At 43.1% G+C, this 27,110-nt stretch overlaps 1 protein-coding gene across 1 annotated transcript in view; it reads right to left on the bottom strand.

Moving 5' to 3' along the window:
• SCFD2 (sec1 family domain containing 2) overlaps positions 1-27,110 on the bottom strand; it is a 312,565-nt gene continuing 285,455 nt past the window's right edge. The window contains exons 8-9 of the mRNA XM_073342054.2: positions 7,803-7,922; positions 1-1,798 (exon numbers count right to left, since the gene is read on the bottom strand). Coding sequence (XP_073198155.1) covers positions 1,706-1,798; positions 7,803-7,922 — 213 coding nt within the window. The 3' untranslated portion in view covers positions 1-1,705. The remainder of the gene's footprint in view (positions 1,799-7,802; positions 7,923-27,110) is intronic.

Raw genomic sequence — 27,110 nt, 5'->3', positions numbered from 1 at the left:
TTCTGTAATCTTTGCTTTATTGTTAAGTAATTTCCAAAACATCTACATTCTGATAATGTAAACAGTGCAGAAGAAGAAGAAATGTAACCACAGAGACAGGCTGTTTGCTGTCATTTCTCTAACTTGCTCAGTCAAAAAGACTTCATAAGCTTTTAGCATTACATATGTGTTTTGTTTGATACGTTACTTTCCTATCAAGTACAGTGAAACGTAAAGTTCCATATTCATCATCTAAATCTGTTTTCATAAAGGCAACTTTGTCCATGCTTCAGTCTAACCTTTATAATCAGGCCTTTGTTCCCTTCTGGTCACCAAAGTGCACCATAAAAACAAAATGAAGGGTTTTCAGAAAAAAGGTTACATATAACAGAACTTAAACTAGCTAGTGAGCAAAAATTAAAGAACTAGTTTCTATTTAACCTAGCCTCTGGGCATAATAAAGAATGCTAAAATGGGGGAACTTCACTGTATATATAGAAAGAGGGCCTTAAAATGTAACTGTAAATAATCTTCCAGTGTAGAATGTAGTCTTAGCATCCCTGGGATGAACAAACTGAGACAATATGCGGCATCTTTGGGGCACCACTATTTTATGCTGCATTTTTATTAACCTCAATGCTGAACACAGTTGGAATCCTCAAGAACTTATGTTTTTCTCCTCCAAAGATTAAAGCAAAATTAAAAAAATAGAAGTTACATAACTCAGACAGCTTGCCTTGTTAAAGGCTGTTGCCTAATCATAAATTAAAATCAAAAGCTCTTCCTACCCTTGTTATTCAGAAATACAACTTTAAACGAGTGTTCTACTTTTGGAACCCTAATGTTTTTGCAAATGGGAATATGTTATTTATTTGATGTGCCTGAGAGAATCATTCCTCTCGGATTTATAAAGTGAAACATCCAATCATCTCAGCCCACATGTTCTCCTGTGCAAAATCATGCAGAGGAGAATGTCATCAAAGAAAGTGACTTTTCTCATGGGACTATGACTGAGGCAAACAAGAGAGGAAACCAGGGACCTGTGAGAAAGCCAGTAAATGGCTCACCATCTTGATTATGGTGGGATTCTCCATCCATGCTTCCCTCCGCCTCTACCCTATCAGCAGTAAAGCCATCGGTGGGCTTGTAGCTATTCTACTACTGACAGATCAGTTCAGTGCTGTGCTTCATGGCCTCTCCCAGGGGTTAGGGTCACAGAGTTAAACACTAACTAAGGCACATGTGTTTTGCAGGGGGACAAAACAGACCAGGCCTAGGTTCTGCTACCTTTACTCCCACTTTACACTACAAGGATTCCCACTTTGGGAATAGTAGTAAAGTACTACTCCATGAAGGTAAGGTGGCAGAATCTGGCCCTTTGCAGCTGTTCCAGAATTACCCCCTTTCCGGGGAACTACTACAGGCAGCCATCGTTCTCTGGGCAATGCGGTGGGGAGGGCCCATGCTAGCAGAATCGTTCAGCAGGGAGGAGCTGAGTGTCAGCTTGATGTCACTGAACAAATGAACGATTTTTAAGTGTTCCCCCACAATCCATTCAAGTCCCCTTGCAGCCAGCTATCAAATCACTCGACTCAGTTTTCAGTTACAGCCACAATTAGTTTTTAGACAAATTCATTTTTGGAAGAATATCAGAAAGGATGACAGGCAAGAGGGTGGTATTTCCAGTGAAGGCAAATCACTTATCTTCTCTGCAGATCTGCACTCTTCAGAGGCCTATGTCTGGCTGTAGATGGTCTGTTGCAAACAACAACTCAGGAATGTTAAGTGGTGTCAGGAGTGTTGAGGAGAGCACAATTACCTGAAGACAGAAATAAGAGAAATACAATTCAGGAGACTAATCTTGTCTGCAATCAGAACAAGGTCTCTAAACACGTACCGTTCATTTACAGAACGGCAGAGGAATCACTGGCGTCTTACGCTCTCTGTGAGGTGGCCCTACAGCTTGTTCAATGCTACCACCTGCTCAGCTAATAATTATAGTTGAACCCACCAGTGGCAGCACAATGGTGATTACTATCCCACTCCTAATGCATTTGTAGTTTGGCTCATTCATCCCACACACTACTAGGGCAGCACAGTGATTTGTTATGTTTCACATTGCCTTCACTTGTGTTGATCAACCAGCAGTTTCCCTTGCACCAGCACTGAATTTTGTCAACAAGTGACTCAAAATTGCAGCTGTTTCTTCTTTGTTTACGCTGAGGTGAAAATTACAGAAAGCATTGTCTGCCTGCTGTGGCTAGTCAATGAAATACAGTCAACTGTCAAAAACTTGCCACTTGAGACAAGGAGCATGGTGTTCCAGCCAGCAGGATCGTGGTTCAAGCACAGACACAGTTTGGATTATCGTTGTTACTCTTTTCATAAGGAGAAAATATGACCCTAGTGAAAGGCAGCATCACCCATTACTATAGCTGGTCAAAACAGTTTTAATAAAATCTTTTTTCCATTGAAAAATACTGTTTTGTCAAAACCAAAAGTGTCCTGCAGAAATATCTTGGTTCTGACACAATATTCATTGGGAAGGTTTCTCAGGTCAAGGAGGGAATTTCTAGTCAGAGACAGAGGTGTGGAAAACCCAGATTGAAGCCTGTTTTCTGCCTGATTCAGAGCAGGGACTTCAACCTGACAAACGCCCGAACCACCAGGCTTTAGAGTCAGCCTCTCTCTCTCTCTCTCTGGATCGATGAATATTTAATTCTTTACACATATCAGTGCCAACATCCAGCATTGGAACACTTCAAAAACTAGTATTTTTCACAGAGCAGAATTGTTGTTTTCATCCTTTAAGCAGCAGACCATCACAAACGGATTTTTGTACACAACGTATATTTATGTATGTTTTTTCTCCCCTAGGTCCCTAACTAGATTTTATTAGCTACTAAATTCTCAATCCTGCAGATCTAATGGAGTGTCGGGCTTTTCTACCATTAGAGCCAATGGGACTACTGAGTATAACAAGCACTACTCTCAGCAGTGTTTGTAAGATCAAGCCCACAGATTAAGAACAGGACAAACTGGAGGGGAGGGTTGTACCAGACTTAAGAATGAACTCGCTTTCTCAATGTAAGGTTAAGGATATCTAATTTAGAAAAATCCAAAATGAGGAGGCATAAATTATGGCAACTGTAATTTAAATGCCAGCAACATGGAGTGTGCATGTACCTATTTTCTTTTAGTAATTGATCAAATTGTGCACACACTTCATCTGAGGTAAAAAGCAACACGCATGAATGTGTCGTTATCTGAATATTCAAACATTGCAGGTGATTTTAGAAAGAAAGATATTAAATACCAAATGCCCCAGATCTCAGCAGTACTACACGTATGCCTGCTTCACATTCTTTCCCTTTCTTTCATCCTCGCTTTAAATAACGAAAAGAATCTGGACTTAAATTACTACACTTTCTTTTGTGCTAACAACCGCCTGTGCTCTCCCACACAAACTGCAGCAAAATGACACTGATTATCTCTTCTATTTCCCATTGCTTAAGGCCGTCTCTGTAATTCGCTGGTGCCAAAGGCTGCCACTTTCCTAGTTATGTTGTGGAGGAATCAGAGTACGGTACAGTCTGTGCACTCCTCTTCCTGTGTACTCATCTTAAATCTAAGAAATATGAGGTGACATATTACTAATGTTTTTTGTCTATGAATATACAGGCCAAACCACCACCACCACGCACAGATAAAAGCAATTTCATCTTCATAATAATATCACTAAACTAGAAGGATAGATGTGCAATTGATAAAATGAGTCCACACAAACAAATGAGAGTGATGATTGTAACTTATTCTGACATTAAGACACAGTCTTGCTGTCTCCCTCCATGCACATGGATATCAATAGTGGTTTCAGATGTGGATGGAGGACAGCATATGGCCCTCTGTTTCTATGGAAAGCAGATGATCCAGTCTTTTGTACAATTGCCCATAAAATAAATGTCCAAGAAAGTCTCTTTAGGAGGATAAATTTCCTTTGCAGATCCTTACTCATCTTAACATTTGTGTCCTTGTCTGTGGCACTTTAATTGAGGGCTACATTTTGTCATGACAGCCACCATAAAGTGGCCAGAGGGTCACTCCATGATCCACTACAATGTAATGAGTAGCACCACGGTAAACTAAGAGAAGGAGAGGAGAAGGTTTGTGTAAAAAATGAAGAGAATTGTGAAACAGAAACTAATTAATTTGGGAAATTAATCATCCCACAATGCAAACATCCCATGAGATGGTAGCTGGTAATCTTGGACATCACCAGATATCTGGCTTGCAAGGAGGCTGAATGCACATGCTGTGACATTTCAGACTACATTGCTCAGACAATATGATGCAAGCAGCAATACTAATGAAAATGCAGTACAACACTGGGTGAAATCCCCTGCGCAAAACTTCCTTTGAGTTCAGTGGGGCCAGGATTTCACCCAATATTTCAGAGCGGCTAAAGAACACAAACCAGTCACACCCAAATGATAATCATGGTTGCCAGGGGTGATAACTGTACTTCATAAATAACCATGCTGTTTTACAGCATTTCATGTAAGGCATGTGTGAGACCTCACAGAAATAATCTGGGCCAGCAGAAGTAAATCACTGGAACTGAGTTTCTATAAACTGGGCATGTCTTTATATTTCTGTTCTCATCTGTGTCATTGTTTCATTGGCATACAGTAAACAAGGTGCAGGACCCAGGGATTGTCATATGTCACCATGTTCTGCTGTAGATCAGATCTCTGGAGTGTGTGTGTATGCGAACATGTACCAGTACTGGTACGTGTTCAAACATTTGTGGGTAGTTAGTGATGTGACACAGGGAAGGGATTAAAACATCCACTTTTTCCTCTTTCCTCCTCTTTAGTTTCTTATTTTTTTTAAAGTCATTCTCCTCTCGTTAGTTCAGTTGTTCCTGCCTCTTCCCAATTTAGATGCCTCAGAGGTACCAATTCATTACACCTATGGGGTGGTATCTGCGAGGAAGCAGTAGGCAGAGCTATTCAGCTTCATCTGAAAACAAATAATGCCTGAAACACACTGTTCTCTTTTGTGTCTCACAATGAGAAGAGATGATCCAAATGTCCCCATATCTACACTAAAATATATATTTGCGTATGTGGATAAAAATATATGTTTCCAATCTCCAGACTCAATTCTCATTTGCCTAAACTCCAAACAACTGTTGGAGCAATTGGTGGGGAAACCAATCTGCTGACAGGTTGTCTGTTGTTGTTTTATAAAATTCTTTACTTTCACATCCACAGCGCAACTCCGATTTAAAAGAAGTGCCAATAATTAGTGCAAATGTCAGTGTTTTGTTTAAGTGGAATGGAACAGGGAGGCCAATGTTTTCATCTTGCCCTGATGTCTGAAACTGATCGCCTGAACATCACAAAAACAGCTCTGTTAAACACTGGCTTGTGGTAGATGAATGCCTGGCTCTTTGAAAAGAGAATAATCCCAAACAGGTGGTGCATATTCACAGCTGAAATCCAGGTAAATCCAACTAACTCAGACACTTTTATATGTGAGACTCAAACAACCATTTCTTTTCTTCCTTTTACCCCCCTCAGGACTCTCCTCTAAAGCCCATTAGCCCCTAATGTAACAATTTTACACAAAGGCAAGGGGCAGTAAAAGCTGCGTCAACTCTAAATTCTTTGGGAATCTGCCTCAAAGGGTGACCTGCCACCAGGGTCAACAAAAGCAAAGCAGCACCAGATTCCATGTCACCACTGTCAAACCTCAATCCCTTTTAGAAAGTTAGGCAAAAGAATTCTTGCATAGTTTTACACCATCTCCCTCATTAACTCTGTGCTTATCTTTCAAGCTATATTAAAACATTTAGAGTCTGGATTAACTTGTCCATCAGTACGTCACAATTCAGTCCCCGTTCTGGATAGCAAAGAATTTGACTCACTGTGTTAAGGAGACAAGTGAGAAGCTAATTGGAGAGAAACATATTATCAGATGAAAAAGTGCTCTTGGAAAGGGCTTTTAATCTTATAAAAATATTGAGTTCTCAACTCAAAGATGCTGTTAAACTGTGGAAAACATGCTATCAATCAGGCTGCTCTGCCTTGGTTGGCTCCATTTTGCTACAGACTTTTCATTAGTCAGAGCTGTATTCTGCAGGAATTAAAACAAGAGAGTTTACATTTAGCTGTTGGAACAAGACTTGTTTAATGACACAGGCAGCTGGTTATGGAGTGTTTCTTTGCATCTCTTTTGCAGCTATAAGGATCACCCTCTGTGCCTGCTCCACCCAGGAGAAATCCAGCTGCTCCCATACACCTTCCTCCAAATTAACAATTATCTGTATCTTAGACCCTGCCAGAAGTAACCCCTGCCCTCCCCACTCCACTGGAATGACAGTGAATGCAGCCAGGAGCCTGCCAGAGAATGAAAGGGGCAGGGACCAGTCAGATGGACTTTTTATCCCCTCTCCTCGGAAACCCCACCACACAGAGCTACCCCGCCTCTCAGAGGCAGTCAGTGTGTCCAGGAGCAGCAGACCTTCAGATGCTTGCCAACAATCTTCCCTTCCCCTTAACTGACTGAGTCCAAAGTTCTTTTGGAGGGTGGACAGGGTCAATGAATGGCACCTTGGTGCCAGGGGCATGTGGACAAGAGATGGGGGGAAGTTGATTTGGAGAGACAAACCTGGAGGGAACATAAGTACTATTTGACAGGTTGCCTGTGTGGTTGCTTATAGTCTTTGTCTGTCTTGTTTATTCATCTGTAAACTCTTTGAGACGGGGGTTTTTTACTCTGAGGGATAGGATGGCAGCCAGGTTTTTGTCAACTTGAGCACAGCACACTGAACTGCAGGTGGGAGGGGGGACATTTTAACCTAGGAAGTTGGAATAAACTCTTACAGAAAACGTCCTGGGATCTGAGGTCCACACAAAGCAGCTAGGACCTTCCCAGGCTCACTATAAGAAGACTTCCCACAGTGTTCCATTCAGCCAGAATCTGCCTGTGAGTCCTGCCCCTGCTCCAGGGATCCACACTCCAGGATCAACACTCCTTTTGGGCTTACTTTCCCCTACCTTCCCTTCTTCCTAGGGGCTTCTGCACAAGCTCTCCTCTAATTCATCAGGGGTTCCCCAGCTTTGGCCAGTCCTCACCAACAACCTTTTGCTCTACCTCATGGCTCTCTGTAACAGCTCGCTGCTGCCAGGAACTCTCCTTTCCTCCTCAGGCAGCTCTCATCTGCCTCTCTCAGGCAGCTCTGCCTCACTAGATCTCTCTCCCATGTGGCCCAGGTGCCCTCTTTTAAGCCCAGTTAGGAGGCAGCTGAGCAGTCACAGGTGCACAGGCCTTTTCCCTCTTAAAGGGCCAGCATCACCCTGTGACATTGACATGTAAGTCTCTAACACCATCCCTTTCCACCTCTGAGGCCCCTAATCCGAGCCATTTTCTTTCTGGCTGAGGAGAACTGAACATTTTGGGAAGAGTCATTACTGCTCCGCTTGGTGGAATCGCTGCTTGCAGTTCAATTTGTGTATGCAGATTCCCAAGCAAATGCTCATTCACAGAAAACTGCGTGTGCAAATTCTGAGGTCCTATGGAATGATCTGGGTCTCACTGAATCTACTGCACACAACAAACTTTAAATAACTTGCATCTGAAAGCTGCTTGCCTGCAGATGTTCCACAACAGAGACCTGACACCATTATTAACCTTATTTATTTGTTATGGTACGTGTTCTGTACCTGGGCAGTATTCAGCACTATAAAAAGCATTTTCTTTGTTACTCTTAATTTGTCCTGGCTCAGACAGAAATCACAGTACTTAAGGTTTCGTACCTGAATACCAGGTTTGTATGCTGATATTAGGTCTCTCACCATTCTGACCTCAGAGACTGTCACTCCACCAACCATATATAAGATCAGGAGAGGATGATCACTGGGGTGAGGACGACTCACCTATAAAACAACAGAAAGCATTATTCACATTGCTTCAAATTTATTCTGTAACACAAGTGCTCTTGATACAAAGCCATGTAGGGCATACGATTAATAACATAATGCAATGACTATTTATGACTGGTGTCATAAATATAAAGGGAAGGGTAAACCCCTTTAAAATTCCTCCTGGCCAGAGGAAAAATCCTCTCACCTGTAAAGTTGAGAGCGGAGACCAGAACGGACAACCCCAGACCACACCCTATTACCGGGGGCCGCCCAAGGCCCCACCTACCTCCCAAAGAACCCTCCAGACACCTTATTGTCCCACCACCCCGTTCTCCAGCAACCTGCCTTGCCCCAGTGACCCATCAGCTGGACGATGTTTTAAATGTAATGAGCTGGGGCATGTAAAGGCCAACTGCCTCAAGAACCCCAACAGATTACAATTCATTGCACTGGAATCACACCAGAGATCCGCAGGCCCAGATACCTCCCAGATACCCTTGGAGCGGAGGGAAACTGTGAGTGTGGACGGGAAGAAGGTCACCGCGTGGAGGGACACCAGAGCACAAGTGTCAGCTATCCATGCTTCCTTAGTGGACCCCAATTTAATCAACCCAGAGATCCAAGTGATGATTCAACCCTTCAAGTCCAACTCTTTCAATTTGCCTACAGCCAAGTTGCCTGTCCAGTACCAGGGCTGGTCAGGAACGTGGACTTTTGCAGTCTATGATGATTATCCCATCCCCATGCTTTTGGGGGAAGACTTGGTCAATCATGTGAAGCAGGCCAAGAGGGTGGGAATGGTCACCCGCAGCCAGGCTAAACAAGCCGTGACGCCTTGCTCTGTTCCGGAAACTTCTATCAGGACCCGGTCAGAGGAGATGGACCTGTGTTGGATCATATTAAAGAAGTTCTGTATTAAAATCACAAATGAGTTTGATTCCCCAGAGTTTAAATTCCAGGGTATTACTAATTAAGAGGTCTCTTGGTTTTTGGTACTGTTTCTCTCCCTCTATGTGTGAAACTTGCAAGCTGCTAATTGTGTTAGTACATTCTAAGGCAGAGTCTGCTCTCAAAGCAATTCACAGAGAGAGAGACTCAAAGCAATACTCTAACAACAGAAACAGCACCCAGAGACTCCCCACCCTTTTGTTGTATTAACAATTGTGATTAAAATAGAGATAGAGGATGTATGTGGATGGATGCTTGGTGCGGATAATAACTGAATGATCAGGGAGGTGCCAGCCTAAGAATCCAGTGTCCATCGGCTGAAGAAGGCGTCAAGTGGAAATAACCAGAGGACCCCCCCGGAGGGCAGACTGGAATCCACCCAACAGCCTCAAGAATGGGAGAACCAAAGAACAAGATAACATCTTGGAGCCGTCAGGAATGTGCTATCTGCTGATTGATTCAGCAACAGCATGATGAAGCAATTCCCATAGACTGGCATAGGAAGAAATTCCTATAAAAATAGACTCTAAAAAGTGAGAACTTTGGGGTCTGATTCTGCAAACCAACTTCCAGGAGCATCAGATGAGCATCTGACAAGGCCCTGCTCCCTCCTCATGTCCAGGCCACCTGGCCAGTGACTTGGCATGAGCAACTCTAAGGCTGGTAACTATGATAACAACCTTGCAGAACCTGTGTGTGTGTGTGTGTGTTTGTATGAATGAATGTGAGAATAAATATGAGATTGAATGGAATGTTATAGCTATAACTAACTGCTTACTATGATTCTTTCTGTATTCACAATAAATGTGGTATTTTGCCTTTTTCCCTTTAATAAGATCCTGCTGGTTTTTATTTTATTGGTACAACATTTTGGTGGAGAATTGCGAAAGGGGGAATATTGGTAAAAAACCTCAGTTATTGTAAATATTGGTGTGCACACCGCCAGCTCTAGTGAGCTAGGCATTTCTATTAGGTTAACCAGACCTGCTGGCCTCCGAGAAGGTAGCAGGGGACCTGCTGGCCTCCGAGAAGGTAGCAGGAAAAACAGATTAAACCAGACCTGCTGGCCTCCGAGAAGGTAGCAGGAAAAACAGATTAAACCAGACCTGCTGGCCTCTGAGAAGGTAGCAGGGGACCTGCTGGCCTCCGAGAAGGTAGCAGGAAAAACAGATTAAACCAGACCTGCTGGCCTCCGAGAAGGTAGCAGGGGACCTGCTGGCCTCCGAGAAGGTAGCAGGAAAAACAGATTAAACCAGACCTGCTGGCCTCTGAGAAGGTAGCAGGGGACCTGCTGGCCTCCGAGAAGGTAGCAGGGAAAACAGATTAAACTAGACCTGCTGGCCTCTGGGAAGGTAGCAGGGGACCTGCTGGCCTCCGAGAAGGTAGCAGGGAAGAACAGGTTAACCGGACCTGCTGGCCTCCGAGAAGGTAGCAGGGAGAAATAGGTTAACTGGACCTGCTGGCCTCTGGGAAGGTAGCAGGGGACCTGCTGGCCTCCGGGAAGGTAGCAGGGGAAAAACACATAGATTAAGCTATGATTTCAGAATCTAGGCTGTGTCACTTGCTAAGTAATACCAGCAGTGACAAAGAGATTGAAATATCCATGTTAAGATGTTTAAAAGAAAACAGGGTAAGCCAGTACTAGAGGGAGGAATGGAGTCAGAAGGAACTCCAACCTCACCTTTTGTTAAAGAAATTACACCTTTTAAACAAATCCTTCAAAAAAAAATTTGGGCACAGTCCTTGGACTAAACAAGCCCTAGCTGATGTCTGCACTATTTCGGACCTAGAGGATAGATTGGCTCAGTATATCCTCATATACAAACCTTCTAGTGCTGCCAAAAGAGATGCAGCAGCAGTTTGGTTGTTGTGGGAGGCATGTAAGGATTCTTCCCTCCGCTTGTCTTCATGTAAAGAGGAAAAGGCACAAATGGAAAAGGGAGCAGACAATTGGAAGGTGCTGGCTACAAATATCCAAAGCCAGCTGAAAATAGTGAAAGAGGCACTCCAGGAATACAAAAAGAGTGAAAAAGTTAACTCTGCAGAGGCTGGAGGGAGGCAGGTAAAGGGGGAGAAGGTCCTATGTACGGCACCCCCAGGCATAATTACAAAGAGAAAAGAGAGTAAAAAAAAAAAAAAGTTAACTCTGCAGAGGCTGGAGGGAATTAAGCAGTTAAACTTTGTATTTCACCCAAACAACTTTTAACCCAAAAATGTTAAAAAGGAAAAGTGTTAGAGCATTCTTGGTTTCTTTGCAGCCATTCTGAAAGAAAAATGGGCCCTTTTCCAAAGGAATGTCTGTAAATTAGCCAGGCAAAAATAAACTGATTAAAATCATTTGACTGGACAATTTAGTCAAATTTGCTAAAAGAACATAAGAGGGTTCTATTGGAACTTAACTGCCTCAAATGTATAAAGGGAATGTAAGATGTAAAAAACAGAGCAGTGTGGAAGGGATGTTAAGGAAAAGAAAATGTGTATGTATCTGTCTGTGTGTGTGTAAATATGTAAAGTTCTAAGGACCAGTTAGTTTTGTTTTTGTTTTAAATAATGCCACTAAAAATCTATTTGACTCTTTAATTCAAAGTTGCAAAACTGACAGACCTTTTTGCTAGACACAGGTAATTAGTGTTGTTTGGCTTTGGGATTTGGCATTTAACCCTTAAAAGGTAACTCAATGCTTTACAAAATTTAAAATGTTTTTAAGTTGTGGCTGCAGCAGGGCAGTCAAAATCAGGAGAATATAAAAAAAAAAATTTTGGATTCTTTTTGTTTGTTTTTTGTTTGTTTGTTTTTGTAACAAAATAGCAGATGAGAGTTGTAGTAAAAAAAAAAATTAAAAAAAGAAAGTGCCTCTCTGAAGCAACAGCAGGGGTGAGGTGCACAAAACAAAAAGAAGCAATGTTAGAAACACTGAGTCTTAAAATGGCTCTGAGTAATCAGACTGTCACTTTGATAAAGGTACATGAAAACTCTGTAAGCAAAAAAAAGAAATAGTGACACCTTATGTAAAAATGGATCTGGATAATGTTATAGAAGTTAAACTATGGAAGAAATGTGCATTTGCCCCAGAACATGTGCAGGGTATATTGTAGAAGGGTCAAAAGAAATGCAAACATACCATGCTACTTAATTAAAATGCTATTAGGGCTCCAAAGGGAGCCACAATAGGTTGGGTTTTCTTTTTCAGATTGCTGTGTGTTTTGGAAGCAGAAGTTAAAAGTAATCAAAACTCTGGTGAAAGTTGATTGTGTCCCTAAGACAGAGTCTCTGAGCTGCTGATGGCTTTAAATCCAAAAGCAGGAAGTTTCTGTGAAAATGCAAATTACCTAAATGATAAAGGAAGGAAAGAACTAGCAGCACAAAGGAGCTGCAGATAAAGGACATACCTGGTCAGCAAACAAATTATCTAAATAAAAGGCATGGGATAACAAGATAATTTTAATAAATTTAATGATAATAAGTATCCCTGTAACAACGTATAGTGTGTATGATTTTTGGAAAAATCCTTTAAGGTCGTGTGGTAATGATGCTTCTCAGTTATTACCTGTAAATAAAACTTAAAGCTTAACACAGCAGGAAAAACATTATAAACTTGGTCTGCTGTATAAGAAGGAAAACTCAGGGATTTAATGACTAAACAGTGGGATAATTTCCCCATAACCCTTAAAAGATAAAAGCCTTTGAAACCTGGCCTGCCTATAGAACAAAAACAGGAAAATATGGGGGCAATTTCTCTGTTTTGCCTGCAATCAGCAAGGGTATTTGTAAAAGAAATATTTTAAGCAATAATCTGCCACCCCAAAAGGGGTAGAAACATGTTCTTTTTGTCTTTCAGAAAATCAGGAAAAGCTGCCAGCTGAAAAGCAACCCAATACCATGAATCTACTGTCACAATAGAAATTGTGTTCTGTGTTCTATGTTTTGTCTTGTGTTTTGTGTTGTTGCTAGCACTGTTGTGTGTTTAAAAAAAAAATACTGAAGACCTGCAGGAACTTAAAAATAAATTAAGCTTTCTGTCCCAGCTACAGGACAGCCTGATACAAAAACAAGTACATGCCAATGTAGACTTGGTCCAAATTGGTCTGGGTAACCTAAAAGGCCGATGGAATCTTTAGTAATGGCTTAATACTACCACATGGCTTATCCATAAGAAAAAAAAAATATTAGAAATAGGAAACTACACAGCCATAGCTATGGGATGCACTGAAATGCAGATACTTGCACTAGCTACTTTGGAACACAAAATGTTCTGGGTCATACTGGGAAATATTAAGGGTTTGATGCATTTGTTAAAAAAGAAAGAGATCATTGTTTACACTTATCAATATGAATGGATGCAATATGTTTCCAGTATTGTAAACCAGACTTGTTAATGGGAGAAATTGTTGTCAAAATTGCACACCAACAGTCCCTGGAGGCAAAGGTATTGAAGGTTAACCCACTCCCCATATTACACATGGGATCCTTTTGGCTACCCTGGACCTTGAGCCAGTGGGCTGGGGAGGGAGGGAAGCTATTGGACACTAGAGGTTGTACCGAATGGACTCCTCAAAAGTGGGTGTGCCTCACCTTGCCTGTTGCCCCAGAACCTTGTAGTAAAGATACATCACTAGGATCATGTATGTGGCATGAATTGGAATCACAAACTCAAATTGCCTCACAGTACTTTCTCTTGAATAGGCTACATAGAAAGTGACACTGACGATTATAAATCTTAGTGTCAAAAGGGGGATTATGTTGGATCATATTAAAGAAGTTCTGTATTAAAATCACAAATGAGTTTGATTCCCCAGAGTTTAAATTCCAGGGTATTACTAATTAAGAGGTCTCTTGGTTTTTGGTACTGTTTCTCTCCCTCTATGTGTGAAACTTGCAAGCTGCTAATTGTGTTAGTACATTCTAAGGCAGAGTCTGCTCTCAAAGCAATTCACAGAGAGAGAGACTCAAAGCAATACTCTAACAACAGAAACAGCACCCAGAGACTCCCCACCCTTTTGTTGTATTAACAATTGTGATTAAAATAGAGATAGAGGACGTATGTGGATGGATGCTTGGTGTGGATAATAACTGAATGATCAGGGAGGTGCCAGCCTAAGAATCCAGTGTCCATCGGCTGAAGAAGGCGTCAAGTGGAAATAACCAGAGGACCCCACCCGGAGGGCAGACTGGAATCCACCCAACAGCCTCAAGAATGGGAGAACCAAAGAACAAGATAACATCTTGGAGCCGTCAGGAATGTGCTATCTGCTGATTGATTCAGCAACAGCATGATGAAGCAATTCCCATAGACTGGCATAGGAAGAAATTCCTATAAAAATAGACTCTAAAAAGTGAGAACTTTGGGGTCTGATTCTGCAAACCAACTTCCAGGAGCATCAGATGAGCATCTGACAAGGCCCTGCTCCCTCCTCATGTCCAGGCCACCTGGCCAGTGACTTGGCATGAGCAACTCTAAGGCTGGTAACTATGATAACAACCTTGCAGAACCTGTGTGTGTGTGTGTGTGTGTGTGTGTGTGTTTGTATGAATGAATGTGAGAATAAATATGAGATTGAATGGAATGTTATAGCTATAACTAACTGCTTACTATGATTCTTTCTGTATTCACAATAAATGTGGTATTTTGCCTTTTTCCCTTTAATAAGATCCTGCTGGTTTTTATTTTATTGGTACAACGCCTTGCTCTGTTCCGGAAACTTCTATCAGGACCCGGTCAGAGGAGATGGACCTGGACCCCAGGCCAATGTCTGCAACAGCAGTAGTGGATCCAGTCCCAGAGACCCAGACAGAACCAGTCCCAGAACCAGCGGAACAACCAGCACCAGATCCATTGCCAGCACTGAATCCAGTATTTGCAAACTCAACACCAGAGGGCCCCACCGAACCTGAACTGGCAGCAGCCCATAACCCTACACAAGAGGCTCAACCGGAGCCTGAACCCCAACATAATGTCCCAGCGGAGAGCGGTTCACAGTCAACGGAAACAGCCCCATCCCCTACATCGCTTCCAGAGGGACCAAGCATAGGTCCACAAGCCAATGAGGAACTGATGTCTCCAGCATCAAGGGAACAATTCCAGACCAAACAGGAAGCAGATGAAAGCCTCCAGAGAGCTTGGACAGCGGCATGGAGCAACCCACCGCTTCTCAGCTCTTCTAATCGATCCAGGTTTGTTGTAGAAAAAGGACTTTTATACAAGGAAACTCTTTCTGGTGGACACCAGGAAGACTGGCATCCTCAGAGACAGTTGGTAGTTCCAACTAAATACTGGGCCAAGCTCTTGAGCTTAGCCCACGATCATCCTAGTGGCCATGCTGGGGTGAACAGGATCAAAGACCGTTTGGGGGAGTCATTCACTGGGAGGGAATGGGCAAGGATGTTTCTACCTATGTCTGGTCTTGTGAAGTATGCCAAAGAGTGGGAAAACCCCAAGACCAGGTCAAAGCCCCTCTCCAGCCACTCCCCATCATTGAAGTTCCATTTCAGAGAGTACCTGTGGATATTCTGGGTCCTTTTCCGAAAAAGACACCCAGAGGAAAGCAGTACATACTGACTTTCATGGATTTTGCCACCTGATAGCCGGAAGCAGTAGCTCTAAGCAACACCAGGGCTAAAAGTGTGTGCCAGGCACTAGCAGACATTTTTGCCAGGGTAGGTTGGTCCTCCGACATCCTCACAGATGCAGGGACTAATTTCCTGGCAGGAACTATGGAAAACCCTCTGGGAAGCTCATGGGGTAAATCACTTGGTTGCCACTCCTTACCACCATCAAACAAATGGCATGGTGGAGAAGTTTAATGGAATTTTGGGGGCCATGATATGTAAATTTGTAAATGAGCACTCCAGTGATTGGGACCTAGTGTTGCAGCAGTTGCTCTTTGCCTACAGAGCTGTACCACATCCCAGTTTAGGGTTTTCACCATTTGAACTTGTATATGGCCGTGAGGTTAAGGGGCCATTACAGTTGGTGAAGCAGCAATGGGAGGGACTTACACCTTCTCCAGGAACTAACATTCTGGACTTTGTAACCAACCTACAAACACCTTCCGAACCTCTTTAGCCCTTGCTAAAGAAAACTTATAGGATGCTCAAAAAGAGCAAAAAGCCTGGTATGAGAAACATGCCAGAGAGCGTTCCTTCAAAGTAGGGGACCAGGTCATGGTCTTAAAGGCACTCCAGGCCCATAAAATGGAAGCATCGTGGGAAGGGCCATTCACAGTCCAGGAGCGCCTGGGAACTGTTAATTATCTCATAGCATTTCCCACCTCCAACCAAAAGCCTAAGGTTTACCATATTAATTCTCTAAAGCCCTTTTATTCCAGAGAATTAAAGGTTTGTCAGTTTACAGCCCAGGGAGGAGACGACGCTGAGTGGCCTGAAGGTGTCTACTATGAAGGGAAATGTGCTGGTGGTGTGGAAGAGGTGAACCTCTCCATGACCCTTGGGCGTATGCAGTGACTGCAGATCAAGGAGCTGTGCACTAACTACGCGCTGACGTTCTCAGCCACCCCAGAACTGACTGAACGGGCATACCACTCCACTGACACAGGTAATGCTCACCCAATTAAAGTCCAACCTTACCGGGTGTCTCCTCAAGCTAAAACTGCTATAGAACGGGAGATCCAGGATATGTTACAGATGGGTGTAATCCATCTCTCTGGAAGTGCGTGGGCATCTCCAGTGGTTCTAGTTCCCAAACCAGATGGGGAGATACATTTTTGCGTGGACTACTGTAAGCTAAATGCTGTAACTCACCGAGACAACTATCCAATGCCACGCACAGATGAACTATTAGAGAAACTGGCTTGGGCTCAGTTCATCTCTACCTTAGACTTAACCAAAGGGTACTGGCAGGTACCGCTAGATGAATCCACCAAGGAAAGGTCAGCCTTCACCACACACGTTGGGCTGTATGAATTTAATGTACCCCCTTTCGGGCTGCGAAACGCATCCGCCACCTTCCAAAGACTTGTAGATGATCTCCTAGCAGGATTAGGAGAATATGCAGTTGCCTACCTTGATGATGTGGCCATATTTTCGGATTCTTGGGCAGAACACCTGGAACATCTACAAAAAGTCCTTGAGTGCATAAGGGAGGCAGGACTAACTGTTAAAGCTAAGAAATGTCAAATAGGCCTAAACAGAGTGACTTACCTTGGACACGAGGTGGGTCAAGGAACTATCAGCCCCCTACAGGCCAAAGTGGATGCTATCCAAAAGTGGCCTGTCCCAAAGTCAAAGAAACAGGTTCAATCCTTCTTAGGCTTGGCCGGTTATTACAGACGATTTGTACCGCAATACAGCCAAATTGCCGCCCCATTGACAGACCTAACCAAAAAAACAGCCAAATGCCATTCAGTGGACCGAAGAGTGTCAGAAGGCCTTTAACCAGCTTAAAGCGACACTCATGTCTGACCCTGTACTAAGGGCCCCACACTTTGACAAACCGTTCCTAGTAACCACAGATGTGTCCGAGTGTGGTGTGGGAGCAGTTTTAATGCAGGAAGGACCGGATCAAGAATTCCACCCTGTAGTGTTTCTCAGCAAAAAACTGTCTGAGAGGGAAAGCAACTGGTCAGTCAGTGAAAAAGAATGTTACGCCATTGTCTACGCCCTGGAAAAGCTACGCCCATATATTTGGGGACGGCGTTTCCACCTGCAAACCGACCATGCTGCGCTACAGTGGCTTCATACCGCCATGGGAAATAACAAAAAACTTATTCAGTGGAGTTTAGCTCTCCAAGATTTTGATTTCGACATCCAACACATCTCAGGAACTTCTAAAAAAGTGGCTGATGCACTCTCCCATGAAAGTTTCCCAGAATCAACTGGTTAAAATCGTCCTTGAGATGTGGAAAATATTGTTAGTCTTTATGTACTTGGTAGTATATTTAGAGGTGCATGTGTCTTATTAACTCTGTTTTTTCCTAGAACTCCAGGAAGAAATCCCAGCCAGCGTTTCACCCTAGCTGAGATTTGGGGGGCGTGTCATAAATATAAAGGGAAGGGTAAACCGCTTTAAAATCCCTCCTGGCCAGAGGAAAAATCCTCTCACCTGTGAAGGGTTAAGATGCTAAAGGTAATCTCGCTGGCACCTGACCAAAATGACCAATGAGGAGACAAGATACTTTCAAAAGCTGGGAGGAGGGAGAAAAACAAAGGGTCTGTGTCTGTCTGTATGATGCTTTTGCCAGGAACAGAACAGGAATGGAGTCTTAGAACTTTTAGTAAGTAATCTAGCTAAATATGTGTTAGATTATGATTCCTTTAAATGGCTGAGAAAATAGCTGTGCTGAATAGAATGAATATTCCTGTCTGCATGTCTTTTTTGTAACTTAAGGTTTTGCCTAAAGGGATTCTCTGTTTTGAATCTAATTACCCTGTAAGGTATTTACCATCCTGATTTTACAGAGATGATTCTTTTTTACTTCTATTAAAAGTCTTTGTGTAAGGAAATTGAATGCTTTTTCATTGTTCTAAGATCCAAGAGTTTGGGTCTGTGGTCACCTACGCAAATTGGTGAGGATTTTTACCAAACCTTCCCCAAGAAGTGGGGTGCAAGGGTTGGGAGAATTCTGGGGGGAAAGACGTTTCCAAACTACGTTTTTTCAGGAACCCAGATAAAGTTTGGTGGTGGCAGTGGAAGTCCAAGGGTAAAATAGTTTGTATCTTGGGGAAGTTTTAACCTAAGCTGGTAAAAGTAAGCTTAGGAGGTTTTCATGCAGGTCCCCACATCTACATCCTAGAGTTCAGAGTGGGGAAGGAACCTTGACAACTGGTCAAGACAGAGTATTGAAGGACTAGGAGGAAACTCAGAAATGATTTTTTAAAATGCTGGTTTCTATGGAAGTTGGATAGAAAATTAAAGAGATGCTGGCAGGTTAAAAATCACTGGAATGATATTCAGGTGTGGCATATTCACATGTCCCACTGAGGTCAAAGGGAGTTGTGTGTGCTCAGCAGACCTGAGAATCAGGCCAATGATTTTTTAATGAATCAAATGTGTTTACATATATTACCATATACAGGAAAAGCTTTGTTATCCAGCATATTGGGGGAACAGGGGTGCTAGTTAGTCAAAAATTCTGGTTAACTAAAGAGTTATACTTATCAATGGAGGGAGGGAGTTTGGGTGTTGGCTCAGGACTAGAGCTTGGGGTGCGGGAGGTGGTGTGGGCGTGGGCTGTGGGAGGGGACTCGGGGCAGGGGGTTCTGTTCACAAAGATGAGCAATTGTTCACAAAGATGGTAAACATGAATGTTGGCCAAAGTGCTTGGGCTAGGGTACTCTTATGCAGTATAAGAACTATTAGCTTTAAGATGTCAGTCCAGAGGCTAGCTGTGAACAAACTTTACGTGGCTGCTTCCCACTTCCTAATGTTATTTTAGCTGCCACCCAGAACAAAGGTGGTGATCAAAGAGTTAGATTTGAAGAATTTAAACTTAGATATTCGCCTCAGAATGTCCTCAAGAACTTTACCAAGTGACTAAGAAACTCATCGTAAACATGTACGTATAAATCTGGAAACTTATTATAAGGTTACCTAACGTAACCTTTCATGGGTACAGAAAGGGAGAAAATATTTGACAAATCATTTCCATCAGTCAAAATAAGCCTCTATCCAAACACATGGTTCATATATAAAATGTATTATTTTTCAGAAAACTGAAATTCAAACCACAAATTCCAGAAATGCAGATTAAAAAATACCAACCATTAGGCATGCAAGCTCTAAATTAAATTAAAGTTGCCATGAAAAGGGTTTGGAACCTGTAATTTTATTATGCTATGCACAAGTGTTTTGGAGGAGGACAATACTTTGGGTACAAAATATTTGGCTGTGTTAAGAATGTGGGTTTCTGCCAACATATTTCCATTTGATAATACAACCCCCCAAGGCTCTCTCTTTTGAAGAGGCTAGCTCCATGTGGCTAAACACAACTCAACCCTGTGTTACAGAAGAAGAATAAAAGTGAACTGTAACAAAAAGCAACACACATTCTGTCATGCTTCTGCAAACAATGCCTAGTTAAAATTGGAGATTTTTTTCCTTTTCCAAAATAGCACACACTTTTCACCAGTTTGTTTCACAAGGTTTTCAAGTCCTCAAAATCTCATTTTTAATATGAATTGTTAGTGACCCCAAAATGTTTTGCAAATCACCTATCACTTCAAAACATCTTGATTTAGAAATTTTGCCCCAGTCTAAAAATCATTAGAAATTACCATGGCAACCATCTTTGGTAATTTAGGTTGGTGGAGAGAAGACAGGAGAAGACAAGGTCCCGCACAGAAAGTCTCCATTCAGAGGCACATGCCGAGACACATATTTGGTGAGATGGTGACAGACGTGGCCAGGGACACCTTTTCTTTGGCTCCACCTCCAGAAGTAGTGCAGGAACACACACCCAGCCCATGTCTTGCAGACACCATGGACCAGACATATAACTTTACACCACAAGTTTGGGCAGATAAAGTATGAAAAGAGAGATTGACACTGCAAGCATGATGGTTATGGTTGCTGGCATTATTGATATAGCATGGCATCAGAGAAGCCAGCCTATGTGCCACCAGGATTCTATAGTGTACCCAATACTCCTAAGACTAATATACTATAACTACAAGGAGAATAAAATAAACATGAAAATCCCAGCATTAATGTAACCAAACCACAGATAAAGATGCGGAGTGAATCAGCTTCAATATAGCCAGACTTCATATAAAAACACATTGTAAAACTACATCAACATAGCCAAGCTAACAAATAAATCTAGTGAAGGAGGAATCTTGGAGTTTGGATACTTATCTGAACCTAGCTGGTCATGAGGACCTTTGTCCCTACAATCGCCAGTCCTGGTATTTTCTCCTAGGGACTTTAGTGGTTGGAGTGCTTTCCCTTTGGTGTGTTTTGGGGATCATCAGGCAGGGCCAATGCCCCTCGACAACACTGTACGGACCACATGAAATGGGGAGGCAAAGCAGGTTCCCAACTGCAGCAGGAAGTGGCTCAGTTGACAGGTTTGTTTTTACTAATTTAGAGGTCACAAAAATGCAGACATTTCCTCTGAGAAAAATCAGTTAAAATGACTTGTCTAACCCAGAAGGGTCACAGCTCAGGCAACCAGGAAACTAGACCTAATAGATCACTTCTGTGACCATCACAACCAACCAACCCAGATCAAAATTGGAAAAAGTAAAATGGAAATGTGTCATAATCACCTGAAAATTTTAAAAAAAGTTTGCATTGAATTTTGTCCAAAAATTTAAGACTAAGTAAAATCACTTATCAGCTTTGCAAAACATCCATCTATCAGGTGATTTTCCATTAAATGAATTTTAATTATAAACATTTTACCCACTTCTCTATATAAGCATTTCTAATAATTTGTTATTTTTTCTTCTTAATTGAGCTATACAGTATTAGTCATCAGATAGTCAACCAGTGTGAATCAGTGCGGCTCCATTGACTCCAATGAACTTCAGCTAAGGATCTGGCCCAATACCTTGGCTTGCACTGATAATTATGCATCAGCTAGCATGGTGGAAGAGTTAATTTGGGATCTGGATATCTGAATAGCTGAGCCTCTGGTCAGGAAAAACAGAAGGCTGACAGTTATCATGCATGCCCATTTTCTGTTGATATAAAACATATGAGGCAGGCCCCCTAAGAGATATTTTGGGATATGTGTAAGCCAAGAGCCATTTTATTGTGTCCAATGACATGGTTCCTCATACAGAATGAGCACAATTGAAGTGCCATTAAGAACTGATTAAACTGAAGTTATTGACCCTGATTACATATCTACCCATAGACAGCAGCTATTATACCAAACAACATACCAAGATAAGAAAATATCATTAATAAATTAAATAGTTTTACACAACACACCATTACTATTCAAATGAGAACAGACCTCATGCTCTGGCAGGATACAAAGTTCTTTGAATCAACTGCTGAAAAAAAAGCAACTCTCAGAGGCAATAATTTAACACCAAGAAATATAAATGCAGAAAAGGTGGCTGTAGTGGTATAGGGCAGGCCTCTGTCGCAAAACAAACCTGTTATTCTGTCTATCTAATAGCCTTGGGATATAAGGCTTTTCTTTCAGTGCAGCACAGAGGTAAAGGGATGGGGATCCCTGTGTGCACCAAAGGGGATCCCTGTGTGCAGCTGTCCACAGAGGGGGCAGGGATGGGCTGGAGGATACATCACAGCACAGATCCCCCAGACATTCCCCATGACCATTCAGACAGGGGGCCTCTAACGTCATGGAGGCTACTCCAGCCACTGTCCTTTGGTCTAGGAAAAAGCCTCTCCCTCCTTTTCCCAAAAAGATGCTCAACACCCAGCTGAGTAACTGGGCTGGGCACTAGGGATAGGACCTCCCCTTGAAAGCTGTGACTCATGAGATGGAGGGAGGGAAAACATTTCTGAATATCCCTAATAGGAAAAAAAGATGCAGAAGGAGCTCAATTCTGAAAAGACTATCTGTAAGCCTTCTGGGCAGAACAAGAGCAGAGGCAGACAGTGATGTGGGATTGTCAATGCAATGGAGAGAAAAACCCACCCTGAATGGCTAAAAGGGAAAAGCTCCTCTGTAGGAAGTTGTGGAGTGGTTTGGCAGTTAAGAGAATGTATGGAATTGAGCTTTTTCCACCTACACTCCCTCATACCAGTCTTTAAACACCTCACTGGGGCCACACAGCCCATAGGAGTAACCCACTTGCAACGTTCTCTGGGAAGATATTCCCAAGTTCCAGGCCTTGGGAGTACAATTAGAATAAAGACAGCATCTATTTATGAGGGGAATCTCTCCTGCCCATGAATGAAGTAGGGAGGTAGCCAAGGTATACTGTTGTATAAGGCAATTGATATAAATGAAATGGGTCCTCTTTAAATCACCATTTGGTTTGGAGTACCACTAGAAAAGGAGGAATCTTGGACACAAAGGAGCCCTTCCCTGTCTCCTTGGCTGAGCTCCAGAACAGACATGTCAGCCAGAGACACAAGTATTGGGTGAGTGGCATCTTTAATCTTCTCTGGCTGAACAAATATCATTCAGCCAGGCAAGGGGATACACTGAGCGTGGTAATATGTGGTTGGATCCTTCCCTGACTGACTACTGTTGAGTCATCCAGCATGCTTGGCATGTCCCCAGATGTTATGTTCTTAAAAGACGCAATTGAGAAAGCAAGGTCTATGGAAAGTAATTGTCCTAGGAAGACGTGAACTGAATGAAGAACTAGTCCCTTCGAGTGTGGCTGTATAGTCCAGGAGGGTGATGTACTCTACTGGACACGGGCTAGGAGAGGCTGCTTTTGGCTGGACTCTTAACACATAACAACTCAGCCAATTTAAATTTAATGATCAAACTTCACTTGTTTGATTTGTTTGAGTTGTCACACATTTAAGGGACAACAAATTTAAGGCTGCTTGTGAAATCATCACGAAACGTGATAGTCATGCAAAAAGGGGGAAATCTGTGAAACATCTCCTATGTGATGAATACAGATCACTGGCTGGCTCAGAATCTCTCACACTGTAATGCAGCACCCTGCCAACCAGCCAAAGGTCTAAACAACATGCAGAGGAGAAAATATGAGGGACGTGATGACAGTTTTGTGTCCATGAAATATTCATACCTGCACATCTGTTATACATTTATATTTGCTTTATATTACTAGCAGAGTTAGAGGCATTTAAGGTGGTAAGTGTATGTTGCTGAAAGACCATAAAAAGAAAACTTAAAAGCCTAGAATGACTCCAATATAGCAAGGTAGAAAAAGAAAAGCAGAGGAGACAGAAATCGAAGAAAGGAGATAAAAGTGAGAGAAGACAGAGAAAAGTGGCAAAATCTTCTTTTCACATACCCTTGCCTCTTTCTTCTTTTTCCACACTTTGTGAAAGTGGCACCCTTCTGTTTGACAGGAGTGCAATCAGGAGACTGGAGGGTTAGCCTGGTAATTATATTGACCAATGATACGCTGATAGGTAATTTAGTTTATTCATCTACGGGAACTTTTTAAGAACCATGACACAGTCAAGTAAATTTTAGAAGACTGGATTTTGTTAAAATTATGTTTTAACTAACATGTATAGAAATAAAAAGAAAAGGTGTACTAGTGGCACCTTAGCCCTGGTCTACACTAGGACTTTAGGTCGAATTTAGCAGCGTTAAATCGATGTAAACCTGCACCTGTCCACATGATGAAGCCCTTTTTTTTTTTACTTAAAGGGCTCTTAAAATCGATTTCCTTACTCCACCACTGACAAGTGGATTAGCGCTTAAATCGGCCTTGCCAGGTCAAATTTGGGGTACTGTGGACACAATTCGACGGTATTGGCTTCCGGGAGCTATCTCAGAGTACTCCATTGTGACCGCTCTGGACAGCACTCTCAACTCAGATGCACTGGCTATGTAGACAGGAAAAGAACCGTGAACTTTTGAATCTCATTTCCTGTTTGGCCAGCGTGGCAAGCTGCAGGTGACCATACAGAGCTTATCAGCAGAGGTGACCCTGATGGAGTCCCAGAATCGCAAAAGAGCTCCAGCATGGACTGAACGGGAGGTATGGGATCTGATCACTGTATGGGGAGAGGAATCCGTGCTATCAGAACTCCGTTCCAGTTTTTGAAATGCCAAAACCTTTATCAAAATCTCCCAGGGCATGAAGGACAGAGGCCAGAAGAGGGACCCGAAGCAGTGCTCTGTGAAACTTAAGGAGCTGAGGCAAGCCTACTAGAAAACCAGAGAGGCGAACGGCCGCTCCGGGGCAGAGCCCCAAACATGCTGCTTCTATGATGAGCTGCATGCCATTTTAGGGGGTTCAGCCACCACTACCCTAGCCATGTTGTTTGACTCCTTCAATGGAGATGGAGACAACACGGAAGCAGGTTTTGGGGACGAAGATGATGATGATGATGATGAGGTTGCAGATAGCTCACAGCAAGCAAGCGGAGAAACCGGTTTTCCTGACAGCCAGGAACTGTTTCTTATCCTGGACCTGGAGCCAGTACCCCCCGAACCCACCCAAGGCTGCCTCCTGGACCCGGCAGGCAGAGAAGGGACCTCTGGTGAGTGTACCTTTTAAAATACTATACATGGTTTAAAAGCAAGCATGTGAAAGGATTAATTTGCCCTGGCATTCTCTCCTGGATGTACTCCCAAAGCCTTTGCAAAAGGTTTCTGGGGAAGGCAGCCTTATTACGTCCTCCATGGTAGGATACTTTACCACTCCAGGCCAGTTGCACGTACTCGGGAATCATTGTACAACAAAGCATTGCAGTGTATGTTTGCTGGCGTTCAAACAACATCCGTTCTTTATCTCTCTGTGTTATCCTCAGGAGAGAGAGATATCATTCATGGTCACCTGGTTGAAATAGGGTGCTTTTCTTCAGGGGACACTCAGAGGTGCCCGTTCCTGCTGGGCTGTTTGCCTGCGGCTGAACAGAAATGTTCTCCGCTGTTAGCCACGGGGAGGGGGGAGGGTTGAGGGGGTAGCCACGCGGTGGGGGGAGGCAAAATGTGACCTTTTAACGAAAGCACATGTGCTATGTATGTAATGTTAACAGCAAGGTTTACCCTGAAAGAGTGTAGCCATTGCTTTATAAAATGTGTCTTTTTAAATACCGCTGTCCCTTTTTTTTATCTCCACCAGCTGCATGTGTTTCAATGATCACAGGATCTTCTCCTTCCCAGAGGCTAGTGAAGATTAGAAAGAAAAAAAAACGCACTCGTGATGAAATGTCCTCTGAGCTCATGCTGTCCTCCCACACTGACAGAGCACAGACGAATGCGTGGAGGCAAATAATGTCAGAGTGCAGGAAAGCACAAAATGACTGGGAGGAGAGGTGGTGGGCTGAAAAGAGTAAGTGGCGGGCTGAAGAGAGTAAGTGGTGGGCTGAAGACAGGGCTGAAGCTCAAATGTGGCGGCAGCGTGATGAGAGGAGGCAGGATTCAATGCTGAGGCTGCTGGAGGATCAAACCAATATGCTCCAGTGTATGGTTGAGCTGCAGCAAAGGCAGCTGGAGCACAGACTGCCGCTACAGCCCCTGTGTTACCAATCACCCTCCTCTCCAAGTTCCATAGCCTCCTCACCCAGACGCCCAAGAACGCGGTGTGGGGGCCTCCAGCCAACCAGGCTCTCTACCAAAGAGGATTGCCCAAAAAACAGAAGGCTGGCATTCAAAAAATTTTAAAGTTGTAAACTTTTAAAGTGCTGTGTGGCATTTTCCTTCCCTCCTCCACCACCCCTTCTGGGCTACCTTGGTAGTCATCCCCCTATTTGTGTGATGAATGAATAAAGAATGCATGAATGTGAAGCAACAATGATTTTATTGCCTCCATAAGCAGTGATCAAAGGGAGGAGGGGAGGGTGGTTAGCTTACAGGGAAGTAGAGTGAGCCAAGGGGCGGGGGGTTTCATCAAGGAGAAACAAACAGAACTTTCACACCGTAGCCTGTCGAGTCATGAAACTGGTTTTCAAAGCTTCTCTGATGCGTACCGCGCCCTCCTGTGCTCTTCTAACTGCCCTGGTGTCTGGCTGCGCGTAACCAGCAGCCAGGCGATTTGCCTCAACCTGCCACCCCGCCATAAACATCTCCCCCTTACTCTCACAGATATTGTGGAGCACACAGCAAGCAGTAATAACAGTGGGAATATTGGTTTCGCTGAGGTCTAAGTGAGTCAGTAAACTGCGCCAGCGCGCCTTTAAACATCCAAATGCACATTCTACCACCATTCTGCACTTGCTCAGCCTGTAGTTGAACTGCTCCTGACTACTGTCCAGGCTGCCTGTGTACGGCTTCATGAGCCATGGCATTAAGGGGTAACTATAGGCATTTCAACATCCCCTGCTGTAGCTCACGAAAGCTTATGCTCATATAAATTGGTTAGTCTCTAAGGTGCCACTAGTACTCCTTTTCTTTTTCCGAATACAGATGAACACAGCTGCTACTCTGAAACATGTATAGAAATATTTCCTTACTCATCATAGCCGGTCCCCATATCTGGGTGCACATAAAAAGCTCTCTCCTTTATAATTCACTTGCTTCATTCAGTGATGTCTCAGTAAAGTGTTTGTGACATCATAATTTGTTATCATGGGAGAAAGTGTGATACCATAAATGCTGAACTGTAACAGCACTCAATGAGTCATGCTGGGGACCATATTGATTACACCGTCTTATTTGCCTGTAAAATGCCAGGCATATCTTGGTGTTGTGTAACTAACAACAATATCTTGGA

This window comes from Lepidochelys kempii, chromosome 4, assembly GCF_965140285.1.
Source record: "Lepidochelys kempii isolate rLepKem1 chromosome 4, rLepKem1.hap1, whole genome shotgun sequence".
Taxonomy (NCBI): domain Eukaryota; kingdom Metazoa; phylum Chordata; order Testudines; family Cheloniidae; genus Lepidochelys; species Lepidochelys kempii.
Note: the sequence above shows the minus strand (reverse complement) of the source record. Positions and strands in the feature narration are given on the sequence as shown.